Below are 24,065 nucleotides of genomic sequence, written 5' to 3' on the forward strand. Positions count from 1 at the left end.
TATAGTATAAAATGCATCCCTGAGGACGAAGCTCCTTGATTCAAAAGCAGCGCAAAATACCAGGGCTGGCTTGCCAAAACTGGAAAGAACTACTGGTTACAGCTAAAGTACAACCCCACTAAAATTATGTAACAGACCTCAGGAAATGCTGAGCTGCTCAGTTCTCAAGGACAGCTCGGCTCAGACAGCCCCTCTGAGCAGCAGAACGTCTGCAAAAGGCCTATGCCTCCCTGAGGCACAGTCTTCCCCAGGCTGCCCTAGCAGCAGAGGAACTTGGCATTCCCACATGCCCATTACCTTCTCAATTGCACAGTCTGGCACAGGGATTGCACTGTGTCATGTCATTACTTTGCCACTGGGATCCCAGACATAGCCTTGATATGCTGAAATAATACACAAGGCCATTTTTCAACACAGAAAGAACTTTTTTTCTAATCAGATCTGAGTCTCCCATTTACCAAAGTATAATGCTTCTACCCCATGGAAACTCTAGAAATAAAGTAAAGTAAAATAGAGAAAAGTTAATCAGGGCATGGAAAGCCGTACAGAAAGTGAGAAAGGAATGGAGAAGAAAGGAAGTAGAGAAGACTTGCTCAATAGGCTGTGCTCTACCATGTCAAGCATATTCTCCAGACAAATTCTCACCAGTGAGCAAGGTAATATTTACCAAGCATGTGAGTATTTTACAAGCAAACAGAATTAGGCAGCCTGAAGCAGACAGAACTGTCCCTTTCACAGTGAATACTTTAAGTCAAAAACCACTAGAAAAAGTAAGAAAAGTACACAAGAATTTTGTGTGCATAAATCTCATTTCGCAACCTATGGCCAAAAGTCCCTCACTATTTTTGTTCTTCCTCCCTTTCCTACTGGCTATATGCCTGGAATCACATCCCCAGTCACACTAGCTGCATGTACACTCATAAATCTAACAAGCTGTTAAACTGTTCTCTAGCTCTGAGGACAACAGGCACAGTATGGTTCATGTTCCCATGGCTAAAAATTCCAACCTCACAGAAGTGCACAGCTGCATCCAAACCACCTCCCAGGAATGGTCCTCAGTCTATCCTAACCTCTGACCTATGTGTAGGCACTGTTTGTGACAAGATTATATGGCATGGGCCAAACAAACCCACGGCTGCACTCATAATTTAACAGTATGAATGACTTCATGGGTACAGGTATAAGCCTTCACTCTGACACTTTATTAGCACTGATGTAGCATTTCACATCCTCACTGTGCTGAGCCAGACCAGTATTTTGCTGCTCTTCAGTGCTGACAGAAATGATCTGTTCAGCTGAATTTACCACCTTGGAAAAAAAAAAAACAGCTTTTACCCTTCCAACATTGCTCAAAATCAAGGATCTTGTAACATCAGGTTAGATTCAGGCTCAGTCCAGCCCATGATGCTGCTAGAGGAAACACTGATTGAGGTATCTCAGGGTATCATTGGGGGACTATTCCACTCTGCATTAAAAATGAGAATAGGAAAGATATCTGAACAATCTAGAGGCTCTGAAACATGTGAAATTATGACAATTCTACAATTCTTTTTTTCACTCCTGGTTTAATCTCAGTTTTGAAGAATGGTATTCCAATTTTATATTACAAGTGTTATTTTACTTGAAGGAAGATAAAAATAACTGATGAGAGATTCTCTTCTATGTCTCTTCCCTAAACTAAAAAGAAAAAAACATCACTTTTTATAGAAGAATCACATGGGTTCATTACACTCTGCAAAATCTAAACTCTCATTTGACTAGCCTCAGTTCGTGCAGGCCAGAAAGGGTGAAATAAAAATCCCAAATGCTTCAGCTAGTACTATTCTATATTTACATCACAAACCAATCTCTTGGGCTACATTATGCTATAATGTCAACATCCAGAAAAACTGGGCGGAGGCTGGAAGCTGCTATTACAGATCAGGCTGTTCAGAATATGCATGTTAATAATTTTCAGATTTTGGTCTGCCTGTACTTTCAAGCAAGACTATTAAGCGCTTGTGTTACAGACAAAATGATCCCCTAATGCAAGAGGATGACAATTCACCCAAGGATGGTTGACCCTTAGACAACTTTCATGGAGGCAGAGATGGCCTAACAGCTTTCTGGATTGAAGAACATTTGCACTCGGTGTCTTAACAGTGCAGTGGTGCAAGAGGGAATTGTACAACCAAAGCCTTGCAAACTACACCCATGGACAAGAAGAGTTGATCCTGAGAAGAGAATAAAAGAATCCCTTTACCTGTGTGATGAGAATTTGGTACTAAACTTCTACTACATCTGTGTAGAATCACAGAATGAAACAAGGTGGAAGGGAGGTACAGAGGTCATCTTAAACAACAACCCACTCAAGGCCAGGCTAAATTACAGTAGGCTGCTCCAAACCTTGTCCATTTGAATTCTGAATATATCCAAATGTACACTGGTAGAAGGCAAAGGGCACTATGGTAAAAGGTAACATTCAGAGAGTTTGCTTTGCTATGGAGCTGAATGCCCCAAGCAGCAAAACTTGCTCACTTAACAGACTTGCAAAGAACTGCAAACATTTCCAAGATTATTCTGCCTTCTATGATCATTCCTTGAAAAAGCAGGAAAAGTGTGAATGCTCTCTAAGAAGGCTGGGAAGAGAAAGCATTTCCTGGGCTTGTGCAAAAATAGTGTTAGGAGCTGTCAAATCCAGTAACTTCACACAAGCCAGGCTGCTGCAGCTCCATGGCCCCAGGCACAACCAACAGGAGGGTCAGGTGGGTATTCCCAACAGGCACACATACAAACACACGCAGGCACTGCACATCTATGAATGGCCAGCCACAAAGATCCACACAGACAGAAGCACTCACCAGTCATGCAAACAGAAAGAGCACCACCAGCGGCCTCATCCTGCTCCCCTTTCTGGTTGGTCAGGATTAAGGTCTGTTAGTGGGAAATATATATGCATTTATATACAATGCGGATCTCTGCAATGACTGTCCTTAAAGATTTAGCCTCCTGACCTCTGAATCTGTGGTCTCTCCATCTGCTGGCACCTGGAGCTCACAGCCCCACTCCTGGTGTGAGCAGTCAGACAGGCTCACTCACTGATACACCCCTTCACACACACACAGAAGCACACTATGGATCCTCTGCTACCTGCTTTAAGGGTGCAGCCTACCCAGCAGCTAGTCCTGGGTGCTTGTTCTCCTGGGCTGCTATTCTGTGGATCTCTCATGAAGTGGTCTTTGCCACTCAGCCTACCCAGGAGTTGTCCTGGGATCATCTTGTCTCCAGGTGCACTGAGATACACAACACATAGACAGTACTCTCAAAGAACCCCTGGAATTTATGGTGACCACAATAGCTGACCTGGTGCTCCTGATAGTTCTTCCCTCACTAGATAAACCCCCCCCACTTGTCTCACTCAAAGGGACACATTCAAACTGGTGTCTCATTCTTCCTCCAGATTCTGCTCTTTCCCTGCCTTCCCAACCCACTAACTCCACCATCGAACTAGTCTGGCTTGCTATAGAGATCACAGACTCACTAATACAAGCTCATTCACTCCAGCTGCTTGCATCACAGATGCACAGATCCTATGACCTGTGCTCTACCTTGAGTTCCTAGCACTTGATTTTCATCCATTCTATGATCTTCAGTTGCTGGTAGCACTGACTCATGGGCCACTCTGACCTGTGGTTCAACTCCAGTTGCTCGTATATGAATAAAAAAAAACACATACGCACACACAAAACAAAGCCCCCTCACCCAGGTAAATGGTGAAAAATGGAATTAAGTAAGAAGATAGGCTATACTGTGGTGATCAGGTGCCTGACAGCCATACTGACCTGCAGCTGGTGTATATGACTGGCCCCTTATCTCTCTACTTTCTCACACTTAATCCTCCCTTTCCACACCTACAGTTACTCCCTAAACAACCCACAATAAATTTTGCAGATTATCTTCCTTATATCCCATAATACCATGCCCCTGTTGGCAATAATCTCCTTCAATCTGAAAGGCGTTCCAGAGAGCACTTCCATTGATTTAACTTAATGGGTTCATTCCCACCCCATGGACTGATCACACTCCTCTGATAGCTCTGGGAGAAGCTGGGTCAGGGCATTTATTTTGCGGTTAGGTTATTGAGGCTTCCCTGCCTTTCACTGTTTCTCTGCGCTCCTTTGAGCATGGGGAGAGGACCCTTTTACCAGGAACCTTTTATCACTTATATAAACAAATATATTTATGCATGGGGTCTACCATCTGGAGACAAAATACAGTGAAACTTTTGGGAAGCCTTAAATACACCAGAACTTCTTCCAAAATCAAACAGCAATTGTGGTGAAGTAAATAATATATCAATAGCTAATGACATATGCAACTGTAGTAAGTATTCCTTTTTTTAAAAATGAGTTGATGAAACAAGTAAAAAAACAAACAAAAATAGCCAAAAAATCCCACTTGTTCATAACTATCCAACACAAAAGTTGCTGTTATTTTTTAAAACAAAATGTCTTAAAGTTTAGCTATGACTTAACATGAAAAAACAAGCTACAGAGTTATAGAATATGCCTCCTAATATAACAGAATATATACAAAACCAATCTATATGACAAGACAAATGAGTTTGCATTTTTTCTTGTATGAAGCTATAATGTCAATCCTGCAATGAATGATCCTGTATTACTTCTGCAAAGCTACTTCTCAAATGCAATTAATTTCAGAAAAGCTATTTGGAATCAATGGGATACGCGTTTAGTAAGTTCCATGAAGTATAATCTAATATAACTGCTTGCTATGTCAGAGCAAAATGCTGACACTATCAGAACATCAAAGTTGTCATCTGCAAGGAGGAATTCTCACACTCCAACCAGGAGTTATGTACCATCTGTGACAGAGAGAAATGACAGCCAAATGGTGTAGGATATGGAAATACACAGCTTTTTGCAAGGTAACACAGTTTTTAAGCTTTATGAATGATTGTGTATTTTTCTCTTTCCCAGCCCCTTTCTTTTGTTAAAGCTCTAAGGAAACTGCCGGGATTAGCATGTTGCACTACTACTGATGTCAGAAAATGCAGATATCTAGAAATTAAAATAAAAAAAGTTCCAACTTTGCATATGAAATCCAGTTAAATTACTATCTACAACTTTCCTAGAGATACAATATAATATCTGCTCTTCCACGGCTTAAGAAGTTCATTCTCCAAACACCCACTATTAAGTCTAGAACTTGGGTCTAACTGCCAGTGCCATCTAACCCAGCTACTTTCCATACAGCACAGCGTGACTTTTCATGTTTATCTATGTTCTCCTGCTTGCTTTTTTTTCATAGACATTAAAAAGTGAGCTTATGTCTTCCAAAGTTTTTCCGAGGCATACACTGAAAGTCTCGGAGACCCTGGATTACAAGAATGCCATTCCTTTTCTTTGAAGCTTTAATTAGCTTTGAATATAAACAGCGTTAGTTGCACCATGAATAGTCTCTCCTGTCCTACTGGCCTCCAAGCAGCAGATTGGGAGTAGATTCAACGCAAGGCATGGCACGAACCTGGGAACAGGGATATCCCTAGCACAGGAACTACACAGGAATCTATTATGGAAGAAAACAAATCAAATGGAAGTGCTGAGACTGACCAAAAGGATAAACCCCTGTCTATTCCTCCTTTACCCCTGTCCATTCCCCCTTTACAATCAGGCTGCACATCCAGCCCTGTCTCATTCATGTTCTGAATGTCTACAGCAGGATATTCCTCTGCCCTGGGCTTTCCAAGCATGCGGCAAAGCTTTTGGCATGCAGGAGAGCATCAGGAAAGAGCTGTGAAGAAAATGTTTGCTAGGATTTTAATAACTCATGTGAATCACATGCAATCAAACTAAAAAGTTAATTTCACTTTTTTCCCCCCTGAAGTAAAATGACACTAATTTAAACCTTTCTTTGTGTATACTAAACTGCATATAATAAACCAGAAGACAGTGGTATTTTTCATTCTGAAGATTCCCTCTGAGGAAGGTATATTTTCCTCCACTTCAAAGGCAAGCCAATTTGACCAATCAATACATTATTCTCAACAGCCCAATACAACAACCAGTGAGTAGAAAAAATAGGTGGAAAATGAAATAAGAATGTCTGACCTCACTACCTTTTTTTCTTCCATATTCCTTTTTGCCAAAGAGACATTCTTAATGCAAAGAGGTTTTACCAAAGCAGAAGAATTATTCTCTCTATATCTTGAATTTCTGGAAGATACTTAGATTGTCCAGCTATTCTGCAGGCTTGAGAGCTTGTTGTAAAATAAATGCAATCACTTACAGACAGAACACATAATTCCTTTGGAACATATTTAATGAGTTCTACAAAATGAACTCTGCTTGTGTTTACAGCTGTAGACATTTATAACTCCATCAAAGCAAAACCAATATTCCACATAAAATTGATCTCAGTGCCCTAGCAAGAGCTATTTCATTAACAAGTTATCACTTGGTCTCACTTGTCTTGACTGCAGCCCATCAAGCATTCTTAAATTCTATGCTTCACAAACTTTTACAATCAGAGAGGTTAACCTAAAACGTTAACTTAAATATTCAGTGATAAACTGTAATTACATACATGTATGGATTTTAAAATAAATAAAATTACTGTATTTCTTTATGTAGCTTTGAGAAAAAGGAAAAATCCATTACTTCACCCAGTATGTAGCTCAAAAGTAATGCTCTCAAAACCAAATCCTCAAAAACTCTTGCAGAGCCATAAACACTGAGAAATGTGATCTTAATGAAAACTTTTGTGCAATTGTGTTTCCTTTTATAAAGCTAAAAAAAATCCCTTATATAAATGTTTTCTGTTTGCAAAGCAGTTTTCCCTCAAGTTTCCATTCAGGCTTTTTTTTTGGTGTAAAAATCATGTCTGGAAAACTTTGCACAGACATGCTCATTCCTGGTGAAATCAGTGTGTTCAAATACTAGAGCTGTGTTGAATAAATTCAGCCTAATGTCTTCTTTTTATGCATTAAAACCAATACCAACAAAATAATTTCAATTGCTTACAAGAACTTCTTCACTTCTGAGTCATGAGGGAGTTTAAAGTCCCATTAGGTCCTGTAAAAGCATGCTGCCTTCTTTCCATCTGAGAAGCATTCTGCCTAAGAAGTATTTGCTCTCTTCATAATGCATATAAAGGTAGTCTGAATCTTCTGACTACTTCCCCTCTCTACAGCTTCTCCCTCTTTTCTTAATGATTAACATTAAGGTTTAGAAAATTTCAAAGTTTGAACAATATTTAATTTGAGTCAAAATGTGATTTATATTCAGACTTTAAATCTGACTCAAATGCCTGAGAAACACCTGAAAGAATTGATTGATTTTCCCACTTAGTCAATTCTCTTTAGTTGGAGGTGAAATGTATTTTAAACACCATCTAAAACTTCTAAGAAGCTCTACAAAAACTAAAGACCACACTGGATATTCCCTATATTTTTCAACTTAAATCTGAAACCTGAATTTCAAGTTTCTGCTATATAGAATAATGAGTCAACAAACAAGCCATGGGCCTTTTTTCTTCCTTACGGACAACTCTGCACTAAAGCAAAGCTTTCTACATAGTTATCATCAGACTTTCCTCCCTTACCATATAATTTTTATCTGACTTCTGACCACAACAAAAATATTTACCTCTGAGATGCAAATCACCTTTAAAGTGCAAACTTAGGACCGTACAGTACAGTCACAATGAAGATGCTGACTCCCCTGACCCTGAATTGAGAGTTGAAGTTTGGCTCATGGACACCTTCACCGTTTCCTCTCCATAGGCAGAATTATACTGTCCTATTTTAATCCAGACAGGTCAACTATGTGATCTGTGAAGCTATATCACACAGTACTTTCTAAACTCTTTTTATCTCTACAAACTTTCAGGACTGAGCACTGAATTTAAAAAATGTTCATTTGTACAGGCATCACTTAGTTACTTCGTATTTGCAGAGAGAATTTACATTTCCCCCCTTTTCTATGTCAGTTTCTCTACCAGTTACACAAGGAATTACACAGTAATTTTTAATACACTTTTAAAATCAGTAATTCACAGAATTTCACAGATTTAAGAATTTGTATTATTATAATCTTACATCAATTATTTAGTCTCTGAACTTCCCACACACACTGTATTCCCCTCCTATTAAAAGAAGGGATGCTTTAACAAGCTTTCCTCTTTTTATTAGATCTCACACTACTCTCCTTTCCTCTAGGTCTTTCCATGCTTTCCTTTGATTCCATCTCTCCCTCCTCTCCTCTTTCAACAGCTTTCAGAAATGCAAGAGATGAACATTTATCACAAAGCAGTACAGTTCACTGAGCACATGTAGCTGCAAGGATATTCTTGGAACAAACAAGGGGACTGTTTACAGTACCTCTGCCCTTCTCTAACTCTCTTCCATAGCTCTCATCTTATCTCCTACTCTCATCGCCCTCCCTTCTATCATCTATTCTTTCTTCTACCATTTTCTTGGCACCTCTTTTCCCCTGCCTGCCTTTTCCCTACCCTGCCTCCAGTGCTTTCTCCCTCCTCTCTCTGCTGGCTGAATGTGAACTGCCTCTTCTTGTTAATGCAAAACATTCTCCCCATATCTATTATTTGAGGCAAGTTTCTCAGAGGTGAGACAAAAACTCTTGATTTCAGCCCACTGGGTGCTGTCTTCTTTAACAGTATAAATGTCCAGAGACTGTTTCACAAAGCAAACATGGTGCAAGAACAGAAACACAAGAATCAAATACATACCAAGTATAAACAAGGAGCTTAGTCCTGGAGAAAAAAAATCTATTATTTGAAGCAGTCACTTCTGAGATAGTTAGTAGTAATGCTCACTAATGATCCTTCATAAGAGGGTTTGCCTCTCCCAGCAGACACAATACTAATAACTTTTTAAATCCCAAGAGATAGTGATCAACCATCAAACAGAAAGACATGTGCTCAACGCTCATCTGGAGTAGGATATAAGCATACTGGAGAGCACACCTTTTTTTTTAACCTCTAGAGAAAACTCTTTAGAGCTGATGCGAAACATCTGTTCTTACCTTCTAATGAGGTGACTAGATGAAAGAAGAAGACCATCCAGAGCCAACCCATTCCTGACACTCTTCTTGCACTGATGCCAGCATTAGAATCCATGAAGATTCTCTGTAAATACCACCATCTTCAACAAGCACACACCACTCCCTTGAAATGGTCTGAGATTTCTTTGAGTGTTTTAATATCTTCCCAAATTAAAGCACAGAGGTCTTTGCAGAGAAATACTGTTTAAGAAAAAACAGAAGGTAGAAACAGAAATCAGGTCACTCTAACACGAAACTGACAGTTTTTATGTACCCATTCCATCATTTACTACTTTCAAGATATGGGTAAAAAGGAGTGTTTTCCATATACCCACCCCTCAGGACTTCTGTCAGTCACAGGTGTTTTTTGCACTGCCAGTACACACAGATTTTGAGACTTTCATGGCATCAGTGACGGTGTGGTTCCCAAATCAACATTAATCTCTACCACAGTATAGGCTGTACTATTACTGAAGTCCTGATCCTTTCTGCATCTTTGGCAACATTTCTTGGAAGGTGTCCATTTCATTTCCCCTGTATGCTTTTCAAATTCTGTCTCTTGTAGTTTACACTTTGCCTTTTAAGGACTCTGCAGGGCAGTAGTCATGACAGGAGAGTTTTTGCCAACACAAATCTGCCCAGCTGACACACTTGTAACTGCATTTCAGATGCAGGCATTTGTCCCTTCAAGCATATGACTGCACAATACTACTAAGTTGGACAGTATTTTTTCCATTGATATGTTGTACGGGAGGACACAAACGTTGTGATATTTAAGGTCAAATAGGGAGCCTGCATTACAGCCAGAAAAAGCACACAGGCCCAAGTTCATTATCTTAAGTGGGAAAAAATCCAAACAAAACTCTACCACTACCATTAAGAACCTGACATAAAAGCTTATCTTACAGTAAGGGAGCAGCATGTAGCTTAATCCAGCACTGCATTAGATCAATACAGCATAACAATTTTGTTAAGCAAGGTAATTCTAACTCCATCTGTCCAATTCTCAGCCCACCAGAGAAATATCACAGTAATATGTAGGTTGCATGCAAAAAGCCAGTATGTTTTATTTCTTCAGGTGCTCTTTGAGCAGAGCATTGAAAATGCTTCAATGTCTTCAGTGAGACAGTGAAGCGTAGCTAAGGAGAAAGAAAAATGTCTCAGGCAATATACAAAAATGGCTCAATAACTTGGCTGAAAGAGGGGAGGAGGGGGGAAGAGTTGTAATTAAAAGGGGCAGCCTCAGTGCAATTATCTGAAAACCTTGCAGTAGGGGATTTGAGCAAGTTGGGCATAGCAGAGGAAAAAGCAGCCTGGGGAGTATGCGAAAAGGCAGCAGAGCGCAATTAGATTCTCTCTACTGGAGAGGGAGAGAAATTTGGGCAGGATGGAACAGTTCTCTCTTCTGCTGCTTCCAGTGAGAACCTAGAGCACCCAAAACAGATGAACCAAAGGCACTCTGGGCATCACTAAAATGTAAGGAAACTAAAGGAATCTCAGCAAGAGGCAAAAATTTTGATTCATGACTTCTGTGGAAAGAGAAAAATAAAATCATTAAATATTACTGAGAAAAAATTAAATGTGAGGATGGATACAGGTACTGCTTATTACTTTATGAAGCATGTATACAACACAACACATCACAGAATAAAAACACCACTGGATGCAACTGCAAAAAGGAGAAAATTTCAGAGTGAAAAGTCAGAAAGTCCTTCTTTACAGAAACAACTACCCAAGCACACAACAGCAGTCTCCTGGAACAGGAGAAAGGACTGCTGCCTGAGCCACCAAAACTAAGACTGGGCACACCAAATTCAAGCCTGAAAGACACCTCTACGTGGAGACATAAATACTTACCATTTGTACTGCTAGTCAATCTATAATATTATAATATTTATAAATTTTTATTAGAGCAGTGAAGTCCTAAGAGATGGACTTCATAAGAGATTTAAGCATTCATAATGAAGGCAAACAACTGCAGAAACAGACGTCAAACAAATTGAAGAATACTTTCATTTCAGTCTATGGAACCTCATTTATCTGCAGAAGGCTTGAAAGCAGCTTGCAATTCAGATATTCTCACGTCACATAACTTTGGAGTCACAGAGCAGAAAACACAACCCAAATATACTTCAGCTGCTGGATCTCACACCAAAGCATCAAAATTACCACAAAACAGATTTAACTTAAAAAACCCTTATACACAAAACCAGACACAAAACAACTTCTGGCTCCAAGGAAACAAATTGTTCTTCTGCTGCCCTCCTCACCTGCACATCTCTCTTAAAACATCTGTTTGCCTTATCCTGGTTTCCCCTGTATTCCACCAAAGTTAGTTTGCTCTTCAAGAGGAATCATGCAGCCTTTGTCTGGATTAAACTGGCAATTATTTTCCTTAAAATAAACTGTGGCTAAACCAAAAAGATGGCTGTGATTTAGTAGATAAAAAAGGTATTTTTTAAAAAGTTTTTGGGGCTTTTAAAAATTTTTGTTCTGCCTCTTCCACACCTCAATGAAAAATGCTTACTCCACAATGAAGGATAGAGAGAACATTATGGAAGCATTTAAGGAAGAGTAGGAGGGAAGCACTAGCCTCTGTGAATTAAAGAGTACCAAGTCCCTAAATTGCTAACCACTGCCCTGCCCTTCCCCCTAGGACTTGATGTGTACAGAATCTGACTACACCCAAAGACGCTCATCTTTCATTCTTCAGTTCTCCTACTACTTCTACCCTACACTAAACTACGTAAACAGAAACCTCAAACCATCTCAACTTTCAAACCACCCTCTTCTCTTGTCCACACAAGCTCCTTTCCATGGCCACCTCAGCTAGTTACTTGTTCCAAAACTTCTTCCAGCAAGATTACTTCTCTTTGCTATGGAATCCACTATTCCCCACATTCCTCCAAATCCAAATGCAAAGAAATGTATCTTCTGTGCACAGGGTCCTTCTATACACTTCCTTAAATACCCCTTCTCTCCCTCTCTCTCCTCCAAGTACATGAACTTGCCACTCATGTACCAGCTGTCAATCCTCTTATGATAACCTATTTTTAGGTATATATTTCCTTAGCTAGTGGAATGATTTCTATCTCCTTGGAAGTCCTGAAAATTTTAAAGCATCTGAAAAGTGACAGTTCCTAAGGATCAAAATGTCTTTTAATGATTCAACCCTATAAAACTGTGAAGATCCCAAGCAGTCAGAAAAGACCACTCCCATATTATTTTTACTGTAATACTAAGCTTCAAGTGATGGGAGACAGAAGTTTCTGGGTTGTCTCCTTACATTATTCACCAAAGCTATCATGACTGTTTACTTTGGCACCATCACTGTGGTACCTAGATCACCAAAATTTATGTTTGAGATCCCAGTTAAAGAGATAAATACAATCACCACCACTATTTTCAAGAATCTGGTTTCTTAGCAGAACAATAAACAAGGGAGACAAGTTCTTTGGGAAGCTTATCAAGGTGAGTTTTGAACATCACCAAGGATGGAGGTTCCTCAACTTTTTTGGGCTTCTGTAGCAGTGTTGAACTGGGTAATTTTAATTTTTTTTTTTTTAACTGGGGATTTTTTTCTTCCTTATATGTAGTCAGAATCTCCTTTGCTCTCTTCTGTTTTCTATCTCAACAGAAGAGAGTCAGCTCTTGCCAAGCACCTCAAAGCTTCTTCTACCCAAGACAGAAAGCACAAGCTATTTCAGCTGGAAAGCCTTGAATGTGAAACATCATGCCTGGCTTGACTGGCACTGTTTAAGTCCTGTTTATTCTCACCAGACAGGGCTGGTGCTGTAATTTCTCACTTTTTCTGAACTCAGTCTTGAAGTGGGAACACTTCAGTACCATCTCCAGGCAAATGATGCTCAGTGCTCCCACATGTGCTAAAACAACTGACAGTAGTACAGTTCTGTGCTTGTGAGATTACTGTCACAAAGAGCGCTGCTGTCTGTCCATGCTGTACCCAAGCTGTGGCAAAGCATTTCAAGCAGCCAGTAGCTTTGCAGCAGCTTCTTTATGCAAATAAAGGATTCCCTCAAAGTTCAAGCATTGTCAGTGATGACACCTGAAGAGCCATAGGGCACCAGTGCTACTAAACAGGTCAGCATTAATCAAGAATTCCCTTCCATCAGTGCATGTGGTTTTTTTTTTTTTTTTTTTGAAAGCAAGCAGGTTTGCTCCAAGGTTTGCGCAGTCACTTATTTTAGAGCACCCCAATATATATCTGAATATATATCTGAAATCTTGATGAAGGTTGGTCATAAACATGACAAACCAAAGAGGGGTCTCTTTAAAATGGACTGTTTTTTTATTCTTCTGGGGTTTGCATGGCACTCTGAGACTGATCAAAAACAGTGACAGCTAGATAAACTCTGTTAATTCTGTGCTGGCCACAGGTTCTTGTGGACCTAAGCTTTGAACAAAACTCGTCCTTTTCTCAACCTTTTGACTCCAACCATAAAACTTTGGACAGACCTTCACTGAAGCACGTTCTAGCTTACTACACAGACAATATGCAGTCACAGATGAGAAAGTAAAGTACAGTGACCCTATTTCCCTCTGACAGATACCACCTGCAGAACCTGACATCAAATAGCATTAACCACTCATCTGAACCATGCATCTGTCTGGCTTCCACAAGAGGAATTCAGGCACACATTTCGAATTAAGAAAAAAGCTAGGATTGTTCATGCACTGCACAAACTTTCTGGAGAAAAGATGAGGGCCTGAATATAGCTGTTTCTTCAAGTTCTACAATTCAACACACAAGAAAGCGCAGAACCAGATGAATGTCCACCTAAGCCAAGTTTTCTCCGCGTCTCCAGTGCCACGAAGAGGTGCTATGCACAGATAGCTTGCAAGACTGACCTCTGTGTGACCCACTTCCCTCCTCTTGCTCCGGTATCCACAAATGTAAGACAAAGATTACTAGACAATATCCCCCAATTAATTCACTTTAGTATCTCTTTAGGAATTCATCCAATCCCTGTTTTGAACTTCTAACAAATTTGAAAAGATGTCTATCCTCGTGCAACAAGTATTTTTACGTATTTTATATTGTTCTACTAATAGAAACTGAAATCATAACAGTGCCAAATTTTTTATGCTTTCAATTCTTCTTATCTGTTCCAAGAACTTTTCCAAATCATCTTGCTTCCTCCCACTGGAACAATGCTTCTTCCTCATTCATTGTTAACTGACTCTTCTAGGCCTATTTCACAGTAGAAATCATTATATGGGTCTACCTTCCTTCTGCTACTCTTGATTCCACAAATTTTCCCTGTATTTGTCATACTTCTTCCTCACACAAAGGATCTAGGTGCAAAATAAATGCACCTCAAGAATTCTCCATGGTAGAATTCCATTCTCTACTCCATGGTAGAGAAAATGCTGTACCTTTGCAAACACAGTCTTTCCTCCTCCTGCACATTTTGCACTGTGACTCATATCAGCTTAATATTATCTCTCAGCAAGAACCATTAAAAAGATAAATGAGCACAACATCTGGGAGAGTCAATAAACTACTATTCCAATTAATCTGTGCTGCACACTGATTCATCACATTTAGGCAGAGTACAAAAAGTGGAATTAATACCTCTCATTCATGATAAATAGGGAATCATGACAGTGTTACGCATCAAGCAAAAGGCCTCCCCCCCTCCTTTGTTGGCCCCAGTTCACTTTGCCGCTGGGATGCCCTTGCAGCACTGGTCACGCATCTCACTGGGATAAATTTCACAATGCTGCTGTGAAAAGCTGTCACTCAGTGCCTGTCCAGCACCCTGAGAATGACATAACACTGCCTACCTTCTTTCTTAGACAATAATTACAATAACTGCTATTCATAGAAATCTTTCTACGCCCCAAACAGGAAGTGAAGGGGGGGGGGGGCAATACATAATTTATCGCTCAGGGTTTTAATATAATGTAAGTTAATGTGTTTTCTTCAAAAATTATATTGCTGGGGCACATAAAGCACCACAGAAAAATGACTGACTAAATGAATAGATCATTTTGATAGCTGCTGTATATCCTTTTATCCTGTGTTACTAATTGAGATTATTTTTAATGACTTCAAACTACTTGGAAAATATCCGAGACAAGAGCAGAATTTATTGAAAAAACCCTTGTGCCTTGTGGATTTTTTACAGTCTGTTCAGTTGATTCATTTAATTTTGAAAGAAATGCTCTAGATGAAATGTAAAACTAAGTTTAAAGGAATACTTCCTCAAGCGCATACTTCATAAAATATTTCTTCTAGCTGGCTTGATCATTTGCTTCCTACAGATTATCTAGATAGAGTTGTGTCTGTGTCTCTTGGGATCCCTTAAGTATACAATGACACTCCAAAAGCTGATTCTGAATGTTTTCCAAAGAAAGGCATTTATTTCCTTGTTTACCACGGAAACACCAGGAGTCTTGAAGCTGATCTTCCATGCTCTGATTATACATTTCCTAGTGGGACCCAAATTAAGAACTTCCATAGCTCTTAAAGGGAAGAAAGAGACTCTTATTTTCATGAATTTTTATTAAACCCTTGAGGCTAAAACAGGGTGCCCAACTTAGAAGCATAATCACTCAAATGACCTCTACAGTCAGTGGACTGAACTGAATCATGTTCACCAGGTAACTAAGATCTGCACTAATTAAAAAAGGGAGCTATGGACAGCTGAACAGCTTCCTCCCAATGACCCCCACTAGGTGCAGCCCGAAGGTATCTGGGGACATTCCAAGCCTCTGTGCCATCTCCCAACCCACACAGGAGGCCAAGTTAGCATCTCTCTAGATAACTACAATGCTTTCCCTTAAATCTCTCTTCTCTGCCATGACACATACTTGGCTAGAGTAGCTTTACAGCTTAGCTTGTAAATCTAGTCTTTCTTCCTAAGCAAAATTCATTCACAGCTGCCCTGTGTTTCTGGAGCCTTTCTCAATGCCTCCACATCATGTTTTGCTATGCCTAACAAAGATGGACACTGATCTCTTGAAACTACAGCAATTTAAAAAAAAATTGTAATTAAAGATATGGATTCTTTCTTCCATCTATTATGTACTTGAATTACATACATATTAAACACAATTAAGTTTCTGAAAGCAATTTCTTCCCACCTCACAAGATTTGATTTCACTGACAACTTTTATAGTGATTTGTATAGTTTTCTAAGAAACACTGGCAATTATAGTCAAGTTTCTAACATTAACACCTGGAAGCAAAATCCCAGCTCTAGAATATTAACAGCATTATAGAATGAAAATTGTGAAGAAATTAATTGTTAATTTATGTTATCCATTACTTGCCTGATAGAAAATCTTCTAAAACATAACAGGAATTGAAGTGATATGGAAATGACTCCCTTTGAATTTTCATACTGTAAATAAAGGAGACTGTGCAAACAGGGAGAAATGAATTAACAGCTGTCCATCATATTTATCTTCTTTGATGGAAAAAGAAGATGACAACTGTACCCACTGGGTATGGTTTCACTGTCCTGTTATTGATTTTACTCTAATTCCTCAGGATACTTCTCTCAGTACAACTGTGCAGATCCCTGCACTTTTATCTATGTAGAAATAAACATGATGTTGTCAACTTCAAGTATAATTTATCTTCGACAATTATACTTTCACCTGTACAAAAGGAAGACATAAGACTTCAGTGAGGAAAAAATATGCAATTCACAAACTCTAGGGCACAGCTGCAAACCTTTGTCAAGCACTGTGTAAAGTGTTGTATTTCCAAAATTCTAAGCACAGAATTTTAAGTTTGGAATACTAGACTCAAGTATCCCTGAAGATCACCACATTACTAACTTCTAGGTGAAAGTAATCTGTGGCACTAAAAATTCTTTGAAAACTGACACTTCCTTCTCTAATACAACTTAAGTTTAAATAAACACCCCAAAATTCACTGAAATTTTATAATAGAAGATGTCTGAAAACGAGAAAAAAGATGCATGCTATTTCAGCATTTAAAAGGGGAAGGGAAATAACACATTTTCACAAATGGTTATTAAACAAAGAATGTTTTACTGTCCTGGTTTTGGCTAGGATAGAGTTAAATTTCTTCTTAGGAGCTGGCACAGTGCTGTGTTTTGGATTGAGAATACTGTTAATAACACAGATGTTTCAGTTGTTGCTAAGTAAAGCTTACTCTAAATCAAGAACTTTTCAATTTCCCATGCTCTACCAGTGAGGAGATGGAGAAGAAACTGGGAGGGAGCATGGACAGGAAGAGCTGACCCGAACAGGCTGAAGAGATATTCCACACTAAGGAATGTCATGCTCAGTACATAAACAGAGGGGAGGTGGCCAGGATCTGTTGACCACTGGTCAGGGATGTGCTGGGCATCCATCAGTAGGTGGTGAGCCACTGTACCAAGCATCACTTGTGTTTTTTGGGGTTCAGGCCCCTCTCCCCCTTTCTTTTCTGTCATCATCAACATCACCATAGCCATTATTACTGTTATTATTTTATTCCAATTATTAAACTGTTCTTATTGTTGTTATCTCAACCCATGTCCTTTACCTTTTTCTGATTCTCCTTTCCATCCTACTGGGATGGGAGGGGTGGGAGGGTAGGGGCTAAGCGAGCAGCTGTGTGCTGCTGAGCTGCCAGCTGGGGTTAAACCATGACAGTGACGTAAAGAGAATGTCCCTAAAATCATGTTCTCATCTACTCAGCAATGCTGATCATGCTTTTTTTTTCAAGTGAGATTAAAGTTATTATATACCAAGTTCTGTTTGCTGATGGGTAGAAAGTGGTAAAGAAGCCAAGCACAGTGTTTGCAATGGCCAGACAAGCAATGCTACAAATCAGAAAAATAACCTCGACATTTGCTGACCAAGTTTGCAAATGCAACTGCAAATCTGCACAGACAACCCAAACACAGAGCTGCACAACAGCCTTAAAGGCACTCTCAGGACACTGGAAAAGAAATCAAAGGCCTGAGGGATTGAGCAGGAGCAAAAGTGAGAGTAGCTTGCAACACTAAGATATGAATAAGTCTAAGAAAAGAGATGTTTTATACTAATGCTCTCTCCCATTGTAACTTAAGAATGTAGCCTTACACGGCATGCCTAGAAATACATGAACCAAGATCCATGCACAAACACTCAAAAGATACAATGGAGGGAAAAAAAAGAACAAGCTGAAAATACTTTTCTTAAGCTGTTCATTGTGGACCAGTTTGCAAAATCCTTTAGTAAGGATTAGTATTTTCTTCAGCTGCAGTAAAGAACTTCATTTTTTGCAAAAATATGCTTACTGTCTTCATCTCTAATTTTTCTTTTGACTTCATGAGGGTTTTACAGCAAGAAATATTTAGCATAAGCAGAAAATGCATGTTGTTCGTATTCACAGTATCCAAGGTTATGTTGTCTATTGGGATATAGTGGCAGTACTTGACAGACAGTTAAAAGATAATGTTCCTCTTCTATGGGAATTCCCATCATTTTGAAATTGCCTTTCATTCCATGGGAGAAACTGTCATTTCAAAACAGATTACAGAAAGGATTAATAATATTAAAGCATCTTAATTTAAGTGCAGCTCTTTATATTAACCTCCTGTCTGGCTTCAATGAGGCAGCTTGGGTTTTCAGAGAATGTGCTTCATAATTTAAGGGTTAATTAAAACTACTTTTTTCCATTTTAATCAGTTTCACAGCCTTGGGCTGTCATAGAGCTTGGTTCACAAATTGTTGGCTTCATGCATTTGTAGATAGAAGCTACTTTTAAAACTATTTAATTACTAGCATTATTTATCATCACTGTTTTTATTCCTGTTAACAGAAGCAAGAATACTCCTATGTAAAACAACAAGGCAGAAAAGCACTGAAGCACAATCACTTTACTGACTTTTTCACTGCTTTGACCTTGCTGTCCAAACCTACTCTTCTACCTTCACTCCATGCACATGATTACCAGGTACCTCCCATCTAGTTATAAACCCACAGAATTACAAATAGCAGTTCTTGAGCTCATAAGGTTGCCCCAACAGTGGGCTGTAACATAGTGTATTCCCCGAATGGTAGTGAGAATAAAAAATTATATTCAGTCAAGCTGATTCCCTTATGTTTTGCTGACTGCACCAACAGGCTGTACAATATACAAGCTTTAGCTCCAGCACATAAATTAGAGTGTTTGATGTGGAAATATATGCACAAAACTAGGAAGCTATGAGGGAGGGAGAAGATGGCTCAGAGAAGAGCTCTACCACACAGCCTTCATTCTTTTATGACCACTGTTTGCCTAGACGGGAATTCTGTCTGTTCTACCATTAGTTTGAGTCTCACATTCATGTTACCTACTAAAACATCACAAAACAACTCTGCACTGCATTGGTCATACTCTGAAAAGTGCACACGAACACTTACTACAGCCTGTTTAAAGACATTTTTTGCAGGAGGTGTTACTTCACTGTGCAGTAACAGGCAATTAGGGAGCTACCTTGGCAGCAACCTCTCGAGAACACAGAGAAAAGAACTATGAGACCTAGAACTTCTTCTGGAAAGACTTTGAGAAAATAGATGGTTTCTCCAGTTTTGCTGTCTTCAGTTCCAGTCTTGAAATCCATAATATTCATTCAGACTCAGCTGTCTTTCCTCTTAGGGCCTAGGTCTCACTGTTAAAATGACTGAACTAAGCAACAAGAACAGACACTACAGAAGTTCTGCTGGACTTCAGAAACATCTCACTTGGTCTTTCACACTAAGTTCCTTTTAACTTTTACCAACATCTAGATATTTATTTAGAGAGCAACACTAATGATTCATGATGATTCAAGGCTTCAACCAGGTTTTAACTTTGATTTTGGGAATCAGGTTGCCCAAAATTGGATCTCATCTACGAGACAATCGAGAGGGAATTGAAGCAGAAATGGTAGCTTGAAGAAAAGAAGTCAGATGAAGGCTGCAAAGAAGTAGTGATCTCAATGGCAATGACTGCTTGGAACAATTACCTGAGTTCAGTGAAGCATCAGAAGGAGCCCATGTGTAGCAAAAGTGGGTTAGAGAGCTCCACCAAAAATTTGAACTTGCCACTGGCAGAGCCTGAAGAGCAGCCAATTTTGTTCTCAGGTCCTTCCCTCCTCCTCCATCCTGCATTTCCAGTTCAATGTTTCCACCCTCAGGAAATGGGAACATTATGTGCCACTAGTACTTCAGCAGAACAGAAATAGTCTTAAGAGGAAAAGGGAAGGCCAAGCAGGTTATGGTAGAAAGATATTTCAGGCTCATAGCATCTCTTTCTAATGCATGTTTGTATTATTTTTCATGCCAGAGATGAAGGCAACAACACATAATTCTCAGAGTTCATCCTGCCTCCTCAGTGTCTCAAAGGCTTATTTATATTTCAGTGTGGATGCTGGGGCTCACTGCTCTTGTTACATCCACATCCAGCCTCAAAACCGAAGGATTACATTTAAAATGGAGTGAATACAATACACCACTTCCTTTCCTTGGATATCGACCAGTCTTGATCATAATAGAGCAGATCCAAGGTACATTTTCTGTCAGGAAGGTAGTCCCTCCCCCAGCTGTTGATAAGACTATAATAATAGAAATTAAATGAGGGGGATGGGCACCTTTATTTAGACAACATCTGGCCTACAGTCCCATGTCAACTGCAGGATTTTTGTTGGAGTATTTCTTTAAGCTTCCCTAGTCATATTTTTAAATGTCATCAGCAATAGGGCTTCCATGACTTTCTGCAATCTGTGTGGACTTTTGCTGGAAGAAATAACACCTTAATACTGAACCCAAAACTCACCTACTCTGGGCAATTTGAGCCAGTCCTTTTCCTTTGGCCAGCACATTGCCTGGGATCCTGTCAATAGTCTTTTAGGTACTCTATCTACTCCAGAGCAAACCCTTTTCACTCATCAGTAAGCTAGTGCTTTTAAATAGCGTTTTAAAAATTCCCTATAGTCACCTAATCACTTCTGTTGCTCTTCACTGAGCTCCCGGTTCATCAGTGCTGTGGCAGAGAAGTTCACGCAGTCAAACACAAATAGTCTCTGTGCATTTGCATTAGTGCCATAAAGTCAGGGACTGTCCAATTTCAACACCACAGGTTCAGAGGCACAAAAGAAAAAAAGTAGAAAATGCCAGGCTGATATGCTATGATCTGGGTGGAAGAGGGGAAGGCTAAGCCTTTAAAAAAATCATCTAAAAACTAATTTAAAAAGAACTTTCTAAGGATTTAGAGCAAGTTTCTCCTTCCCACTCTGATTTCCATATACACAACTCTTTTCAACACTGGTCTGGTACAGTGGCCTGGTACAGACTATCAGCCAAGAGAAGCAGGAAAAGTAAAATTCAATGGACCCTATTCTGATCCTTTCAATTAGGACTGTCCAGTAGGTGTTAATTTATCAAACAGAGTAAGATCTGTTTTAGCTTAATTATTTTCAAGAATTTAACATTTTTGTTTTTACTCTGTTTCCAAAGATTTGCTTTCTTCACACTCTGTCATCATGCACACTTTTTGGAGGGTAACCCATTAGACATAATCAAAAGAATCTATTTAGGAGACAATTTTTTTAGCGATTCTTCTCAGGTAACAGGAATCTAGTCACTAATTTGATTTCACAGGATCACAGAATGGTTTGGGTTGGAGGGAACCTTAAAGACCATTCAATTCTGACCCCCTGCCATGAGCAGGGACACCTTCCATTGCATCAGGTTGCTCCAAGCCCTATCCAGCCTGGACTTGAACACTTCCAGGGATGGGGCATCCATAGCTTTGCCAGGCAACCTGTTTCAGTGCCTCACCACTCTCTGAGTAGAGAATTCCTTCCTCTACACCAACCCTTCAAGTCTGGAGTCTTTCCCAGATATTGTATTGCTTACAGGTCCTTGCCAAAAGTCCCTCTCCAGCTCTCTTATATTCCCTTTAGGTACTGGAAGGCCACAATAAGGTCACCCCAGAGTCTTTCCCAGTCTGAACAATCTCAGCTCTCTCAGCTTGTCTTCAGAGGTGCTTCAGCCCCCTTCCTGGCCTTTTCTGACCCTCCCTTCATGGCCCTCCATCTTCTGCCCAAAGATGTCCTTAGCTCTTCCAAGAACCTGCAGCCCTCTGAGACCGTCCAGAGCCACTTCTAATTCAAGACTGGCAAAATTATCCATGAGAAACACACAACTGTCAACACCATTCTTGCAGTCTGAGTTAAGAGGTCTTCTGACTGAAACAAGGAGCACAAGTCATGCATCATTCCCATTACGTTATTTCACCAAATGTCTTTCTGGTGCTCAGCCTGGGGCCCCAAGCAAAAAGGTAGCTACAGTGAGGCTCAAAATGAAGACTAATTGCTCTTCAGCATCTGACTCCACATACATGTCCCAGCAGAACAAGGCACGTGCAAACTAAGAAAATTCCCTCTGTCAAAGCTTCTACCTATCCCCTATATTTTAACACCGCTGATTTACACTCAGGTCACCAGAATTTGTTCTCACATCATGTAAGAACATCTTTATGTACTTCTAACACAGTTAGATACTGGAAGAGGAGAAGACCACTAAGATACTCTCTGTACTAGCAATGAAACAAACATTCCTCAACAGAACTATTCCATTCCTGATACCATAGTGATGCCAGTGGTAACTGCTGATATGGTAGCCCCTTTATGGACAACACATGCACCAAACGGGATTAGCAAACTCACTGAAAAGTGAAAATGTCAGTACATATTTGCATCCCCATTGCTACTGGCACCAGCTGAAAGCCTACTGACATTAGGAAGGGAAGGGACCATCTGGGAGACAACTGCAGGCATGCATACCAATCCAGCTGTGCTTCCAGCAGCTTCTCCCTGGCTCAAACCCAAGGAGTAATTTCAAACATCTTCCTGGTGCAAAAAGCATTCCAGATTCTGTGTACTGGAATGAAATTGATCCTAGCTGTGAGCGAAACCTAACATTTGGAAATTCAAACAGTCTTATAAACAGTCCAGTTTGAATTTCCAAACTGAAATTATTCAAAACCTGCCCAGAAGGATCTGCAATATTGTCCCTCTTGTGACATCCCACTCTCATAGTAGAGAATAGTTAAGAAGATAAGAGAGTTCTGCCAAGGAACCATGCTTCCATTTGCAGACATCCCTGGGATCTGAGAGAATCTGTGGTAAGCCTGATGCTAAAGGCTTCCACACAGGCGTCTGTATCCTACACACTGCCTCTGAAGTGGTCAGCTGGGCCAAACAGATTCATATCATGTGAGTGTTTTGCAGTAAGTGGGAGAGAGATCAGGTCATTTAGGGAGCTTTGAAAGCTTTACAGTAACTTGGAGAAACATCAGTATGCTAAAACAGAAATATCTTACAAAGAGTCAGTAGTTCTCAGTCTTTAGCTTCTAGGGTTTAATTACATGATTTAGACACATTGGATATTTTCCAGAGACATGGCACAGAGCAAAAACCTGTACTTTGAAACTGCAGAATCAGCAGAGGAATCATTTACTTGGCAAGCTTAAGGAGACAGGGGAAAAAAAAAAGCCTGTCTGAAAATGAAGTCATGTATGTTTCAATGTGCAGGTCTGGGCTGGCGAGAATTTCCATCCTAAGGTGAATCAAGAGCTTAAGGATTCAGCTTTCATATACAAGACTGTAGTTTTCAGGCTGGAGAGGCTGTGTTCTTACGGTACCCAGCATCTTCTCTGCTGCCAGGACAGCCCTTTTTTCTGCTCTTTGCCCGTGGCTGTGTGCACCCATGAGCATGCGCCCGTGCATACGGGCGTGGGGGTGTGCATGTGAAACGTTTGAATAAAAATTTTCTTGACAAGCAGGCCTGAGTAGCAGAATGCACACGGGCCTCTGGAGGCATGGAAAAATGAAACCAGTGACTAGAAGAGTGGAAGTGGTCTCAAGGACAATCTTCAAGTAGGACCTCTGTGACAGAAACATCAGCTTGCTCCATGGTGACTTTTTAAGAGGCAAGACAGCGCCTTCAGTATAAAATTAGGCGCCAGGATCTCCAAAAGGTGCACACATTTTAACTGCATTTTTTAAA

General features: G+C 39.9%; 1 protein-coding gene and 1 long non-coding RNA gene across 6 annotated transcripts in view; one reads left to right on the plus strand and one right to left on the minus strand.

The window, feature by feature from the left end:
* EPHB6 (EPH receptor B6) overlaps window positions 1-24,065 on the minus strand; it is a 67,187-nt gene that overhangs the window by 39,267 nt on the left and 3,855 nt on the right. For 2 of the 5 annotated variants that reach the window (XM_053970655.1, XM_053970656.1), the window contains exon 2: window positions 9,045-9,263. In XM_053970655.1, coding sequence (XP_053826630.1) covers window positions 9,045-9,138 — 94 coding nt within the window. In that variant the 5' untranslated portion in view covers window positions 9,139-9,263. Of the gene's footprint in view, window positions 1-3,129; window positions 3,289-9,044; window positions 9,264-9,397; window positions 9,658-24,065 lie in introns of those variants that run through there. The other 3 variants (XM_053970659.1, XM_053970654.1, XM_053970657.1) reach the window with 2 other exon arrangements.
* On the plus strand, window positions 4,784-5,093 carry LOC128803590 (uncharacterized). The gene is made up of 2 exons (XR_008435765.1): window positions 4,784-4,895; window positions 4,980-5,093. It is a non-coding gene; the product is annotated as an uncharacterized LOC128803590 (long non-coding RNA).

The sequence above is a fragment of the Vidua macroura genome, chromosome 2, assembly GCF_024509145.1.
Source record: "Vidua macroura isolate BioBank_ID:100142 chromosome 2, ASM2450914v1, whole genome shotgun sequence".
Classification (NCBI taxonomy): Eukaryota; Metazoa; Chordata; class Aves; order Passeriformes; family Viduidae; genus Vidua; species Vidua macroura.